Here is a 6,000-nt window from a genome sequence, read left to right on the forward strand (position 1 = left end):
GCTGTTCCTGGGAGTCCTGCTCGCCGCAGCAATCCGCCGCTACAAGCAGACATTGAGGGAGCTGCGATTCACATGCGGATGCACAGTTCTCCAGACATGATGGCCGCTTCCCCTGCTGCCTGAGCTAGGCCAAGAGCGGCCGCAATGTCTGGAGTACACTATGCATGTGCATGCACGACGCAGCTTTCTCTGTGTCTGCTCGTGGCGGCGGATTGTTGCTGCGAGCAGAACACACGGGCACAGCTGGAGGCACACTCTCGAGACAGGCAGTAGCGCATCCGCAGCGTCAAATATGCAGCTGATGCACTACATGTCACCCATCCCTTAAAGGGGTACTCCGCCCCTAGACATCATATCCCCTATCCTTTGGATAAGATGTCTGATCGCGAGGGTCCAGCCGCTGGGGACCCCCGCGATCTCCCTGCCTCACCTGGCATTCGTTCAGAGCGCCGAGTGCAGTGCCGGAAGCTCGTGAAGTCACGGCCATGCCGCGCTCGTGACGTCGTGGCCACGCCTACTCAATGCAAGTCTATGGGAAGGGGCGTGATGGCCGTCAAGCCCCCTCCTGTAGACTTGCATTGAGGGGGTGTGGCCGTGACATCACGAGCGGGTGTGCCCGTGACATCGTGAGCCTCCACCCTGTATTGCCAGTCTTTCGACATGGAGCGAAGTTCGCTCCATGCACCGGATGTCTTGGGTTTCGCAGCAGAGATCACGGGGGTCTCCAGCAGCCAGATCCCCATGATCAAACATCTTATCCCCTATCCTTTGAATAGGGGATAAGATGTCTATGGGTGGAGTACCCCTTTAAGACATCAACTAGATACTGTAACTTTCTATTCGATCCTATGTCTTTCATGGTGTTTGCTACACTTGTAAAACTCTTCTGAACAGGTAACTAGCATTAAGTTCCATTATAAGTGTTATTATCACTAAGTATCTTATGAGACATCATTCTGCCCTATAGGAGTCCCCCGGGGGATTAATTATGGCGCTGTAAAGCAGAGTATTCTCGCGGTGAATGGGGTTAAATCGGTACACAGCCTCCATCTCATGGCTTTAACAATGAACCAAGTCATCGTCTCAGTTCACGTTGCCACAGGTCAGTAAATGTATGTGTGCATGGAACAGAAGTTCAATTGTTGGCCAATAAAGTCATTTTTTTTGCGCTTTTATACCAATGCTTTACCTGTCATTCAACCCTTCAACAGCTTTTATCACAATGTGCTTTACTGCTGAGACCGGCCGCTCAGCTATGAGATTTTTCTATCAGCAAATACAATGGCTTAGGTTCTGAGTGACCTGTCTGCCACTGCAAAATGTCTGTCACCGGCAAGTCATCACTCATATACACTGTACATAAGAGGCTTTACGGAGTCTGAAAAGGCGACTTCTAGAACAACGTCCGATACAATGAGAAAGTATACTTTATTGGAGTGTTTTAAGCAAGGAATAGCAATGCAGTTACGTCAGACATCATAATGTGCTTTTAGTCTTTTTTATTTTTTTTATTCCTCTGTTCTGCTGCTCACTCATTCTGACAACCACTGCTCAGGAAGGGGCATGTCCGAGACAAGCACTGAGCCCGCCTTCACTCAACATGCATTCAATTCCTCCTTGAGTCTGCTGTCCTGTGCTGGGTCTCTTCCTCCAATCACTGCAGGCTGCTCTGTAACCCCTCCTCTCTGTTTTTAGACAGGAGTCTGATAGGACAGGAGTAAGCACAGAGGAGTGTTAGTCCCGCCCTTACTCACTTCAGCTGGGACAAAGTTGATGCTGCAGCCAGACAGGATGTGTTCTGAATGGTATTGGGATCCCTGGTGATCTTTTTTTTAAGTGATGATTTCTATAAAATGGAGATAACATTTTTTATGAAGTATATTAGAAAGGTTAATGTTTTTCGAAGATGTACAATATGTAAAAAAGTAATGCCCATTTAAAGAAATAATGTGGAGCTGTAGTACTAGACTCATTCAATAAAACAATGCAGAGAGATAGAACTGGCTGAATTCCCAGCTAGAGTGTACAGCACAAACAAGAAAACCCTTACAGGATGTGCACTAGGCAGTAATTGTGACAATGAAGACAACAGAGCAGACAGTTCGTACCAACAGCAGAAGGAAAGTATGATCCCCCCCCTTTATTTTTCCAAAGGAAAAAAGAATAAGAACAACACAAGAAATAGTTCCATTAACAATTAGAAAACAAGCAGAAACGTAGGACCAGGAAAACAGAGAAAATACAAATTGGTGACAGTTCTCATTAATTCCCATCTTCACATGTCCATCTGATACAAAACATCAATAAAGCATATCCGCATATCTGAGACACGTATATAAGTAAGCCAGCATCAGTAAAGTGTCTCCAAGCTATGCAAATGATAGAAATGATGTTGAACACAGAGTGATTATCATATGGTATATAAACAAAATAAAATTTCCCTCTCTAGATAACCTTTGTGCTTAATATTTTCCAACTATCCTGAGTCGTACGCTCCAGTCAAAGGAGAGGATAGTATAACTTGGAATCTTATGTTGTCCTTTCCATTCATGTGGCTGTGGAGTGTACCATGATAGTGAGAAGTATGAGAAATATTGAAGAAAACATCCACTAATCGAATCAAATAAAAGATAGAAGAAAAATAACAATAATATATAGTAGAGAAAAAGAAAAGACCAAAGAAAGGTATAAAGGATGAACCCGTGCGGCTCCTTACCCACACCTTCGTCAAAACCCACCTTTAATTGGTTATATTTATTAGTTACATTTTGGCTAAACCCAAAGATTTTAGTGGGTTGGGCCAACCATGTAATGTGTATGGGGACTTTTTAAAGGAGAACTTGATCCACAGGATCCACAAAACTAACTTATCCCACATCCACTGATCACGGGGAGGGCTGACAATGAGGTGCATGTGTAGTCTACCGGTAGACCGCACGTACTCCATTAAGTTCTATGGGAGCACTGAAGATGCTGTACTCAGCGCTCCTGTAGAAATAAATGGAGCGCATGCTGTTTGCAGTGCTCCTCACTGGTGCTGGGTCCCATTCCAGAGATTGCAGGGGTTCCCAGCATTCAGACCCTCCGCGATCAGCTACTTTTCCTCTATCCTGAGGATAAGTTAGTTTTGGCTAGAACTCTCCTTTATGTCTCCTCTGATAACAGTTAAAGTGGGGGAGCGATAAGGATGTGACTAAACCCGACATACAGCCTTAAAGACTGATGTGAAAACAGCTTAAGAATTGATCTTAATACTCCTTTTTGCTACTGACCTAGCCAGATGGCCCAGCTCTGGCACCTGCTTATCCCTCCCAGAATAACAGGATAAAAAATTCTACATGCCCAAAATTTTACATGATCTTCACCAACATCATCCAGTCGGTGGAGAGTCGGTGGGCCGCCATACACGTTAGACAGTCGACCGAACCAACATCTTCTTGGACTTTAGTCTAAGGCAGTGGTCTCCAAACTGTTGCCCTCTAGTTATTGCAAAACTACAACTCCCTGTATGCCCGGACAGCCGTTGGCCTAAAGAGTCTAAAGTGTATGGGCACTTTTAGACTAGGCAGTTATAGAATTTTTATCTCATCTTAATCTACGCCCTCCTTTACCGAGGCCAAACCCCATTTCAGTTATGACAAAAAACTGTCTAAAAAGTTTCTGAAACTTAGAACAAAGGTGGCTCAGGTCATGCAGAAGGATCTTATTACCTTTTCTTAGGACTGCTAGAGAAAATCGATATTTTTGAGAATGATCAAAAATAGAAATATACTTAATTCCAAGTACATTTACACCCACTTTACAGCCCTCAAAGCGCCAGTGACAGCTGTCAGTTCTGCTGATTGACTAAGAAGCATTGTGGGATATTATTTGTGACTCCATGATCCTTCTCAGTCAGTCATCAGAAGTACTGACAAAAGATCAGGAGACAACCTGTGACTCTACTAGGCCAAAAAAACTTCTTTACATTTTTATGGCCTTCCCATCCTATTAGGAACCGGCAGTTTGGTTGTTGTAATTGTGCCCACTAGCAGAACTCTATTAGGATATCATACCGCCAACTTGACAATAGTTCCAATTTCGCTGGAACAATCCTAAGAACTAAAATGCAAAGTGGACAAGAGTTATGTAAATCCTGCCCAAAATTAATTCTTTTTGGGGCATTCCTGGCATTTCTTGTGTGGGGCATCAGCATCACCCACACTTGTTGGTGCAGGCATGATGACAATGGTGCTTACTGTTTTCAGATGTGTGCCCCTGTTCCACAGATATTCCCGATTTCCCTAATATGCTATTGAAGGAGCTTGTTCTCCCAGGGGCGTGCTCAAGCCCCCGGGTGTCACAGTGATGTCCGGATTTATTCTTCATAGTAAATGCCTCCTCCGCTACAGAACGGTGCTGCACTCTGCATTTAGACCCCTGTCCTCCACTATGAAATTTCTCTTGTGAGCAGAGATATTTTACTTCATGTCTCCTGTGGAGCTTTATTCTGCAGCCGAGGAGGAGGCTCAGCACAAGGACAAGCCGGACTTCACAGTGCACCAAGCTCCTTCACTAGCATATTAAAAATAGCGAGAATATCGGCAGTATGGAGGCATGGATCGGAAAACGATAAGTACCATTGTCATCAGTGTCACCCAAACTACAAGCCTACACAAAGAGGTTAGTGCAGGTGATGCTGTGACAGATTCCTGATTTATGCATACAGAGATTGTTTTTTTAAATGGTTCGTCTTAATGACAGTTCTTAGTCACCTACAAAACCCTCTTTACCATATGTATTATTAATCTTTGCTATTTATAATTTTTTTTAAGATGCCTCTGAAGAATCTGTTCGAATTTTAAAGGAAGTTACCAGGAACATATTTGACAACTTCCCCTTCCATTCAGTCACCATTCAAGTTGAACCAGTCGAAGAACAGAATCCGGAGTGTATGTTTTGCTGTGAGCCAGGCGAATAAGCCAAGTCTTCAGGCTTAACTATGGTTCAGATGCTAGAAGATCAGTATTCTGCAAAATGAACTTAATAAAATATATAAGAATTGGAAATTGACTACAACCCACATTACAAATAATTATTCCCTTCTAACTGGCATGATGGAAAGATGTTCAGACATATTGAAACGAAACGGTAGCCATATACACTGCCACCTTCTGGTCACTTAAATGATGAAAAAGGAAACTAGCTTGATGCAGCCTACTTGATGTCCTGCTTATATGAGAGAGAAAAAAAAGGGAGAGACCGGAGGGGTCGCCTCGTGTGATACCATTGAGTAATCAGAGCAAATAGGGCAGGGGGCGTGTGACCCCCTAGGTAGTGGCTGCTCACCTTAGAGCAAATAAAAACTTGTGTATCAACCCACACTTGGGGTTACAGTTGAAGCTGGAACCGGTGCTAAGCCTGAGGTCGCCAGAGAGGGAGAACCAGTCCTAGATGAAGACTTGTAATAGAGTGACAAAAAGACCTTGAAAAGCCGCTGCTGGTTCCAAGTTGGATGTAACAAACCAAAACCAGATTTGCAGGAGTACAAAACACTTATTTAAAGAAAACAAATAAAAGGAGATTACGCGTTTCGGGGGAGCCACCCCCTTCTTCAGATCAGTATACATACAGTTGATACAGTCAGACTTTAAATAAGTACAAAAAAGGTGCCAACACCCCAGTGGGAGGGGCCTGAGCAAACACTCATCACATGATGTACAGTTAAAACAGTAAAAATTTGACATCAGTAGTAAAAATTCACTTAGTTATAATAAGAAGTATGAGGATGCAGGAATAGTATATTAATAATCAGTAGGATTGAAATAAAAAAATAGAGTTAAACATTGGGCCAGTGGTGGCAACATTTGGGCTGTTGCTGAGAACATCCGGATTTAAGATGTAAACAATACTGACATCAGGAGAAGCGCATAGGAATGTGCTGATGCGCTTGTGAAAACCTCTGCTTAGCGGAAAGAAGTGTAGTCACGGACACTTCGCTAAGAACGCGTGATTACCGAT

At 43.6% G+C, this 6,000-nt stretch overlaps 1 protein-coding gene across 4 annotated transcripts in view; it reads left to right on the forward strand.

Moving 5' to 3' along the window:
- Positions 1-5,439, forward strand: part of SLC30A8 (solute carrier family 30 member 8) — a 47,095-nt gene extending 41,656 nt beyond the window's left edge. For 2 of the 4 annotated variants that reach the window (XM_056522642.1, XM_056522641.1), the window contains exons 7-8: positions 968-1,102; positions 4,815-5,439. In XM_056522642.1, the coding sequence (XP_056378617.1) occupies positions 968-1,102; positions 4,815-4,960 (281 nt within the window). In that variant the 3' untranslated portion in view covers positions 4,961-5,439. The remainder of the gene's footprint in view (positions 1-967; positions 1,103-4,814) is intronic. The other 2 variants (XM_056522645.1, XM_056522644.1) reach the window with 1 other exon arrangement.
- The last annotated feature ends 561 nt before the right edge of the window (positions 5,440-6,000 follow it).

The sequence above is a fragment of the Hyla sarda genome, chromosome 5 (assembly GCF_029499605.1).
Source record: "Hyla sarda isolate aHylSar1 chromosome 5, aHylSar1.hap1, whole genome shotgun sequence".
NCBI lineage: Eukaryota > Metazoa > Chordata > Amphibia > Anura > Hylidae > Hyla > Hyla sarda.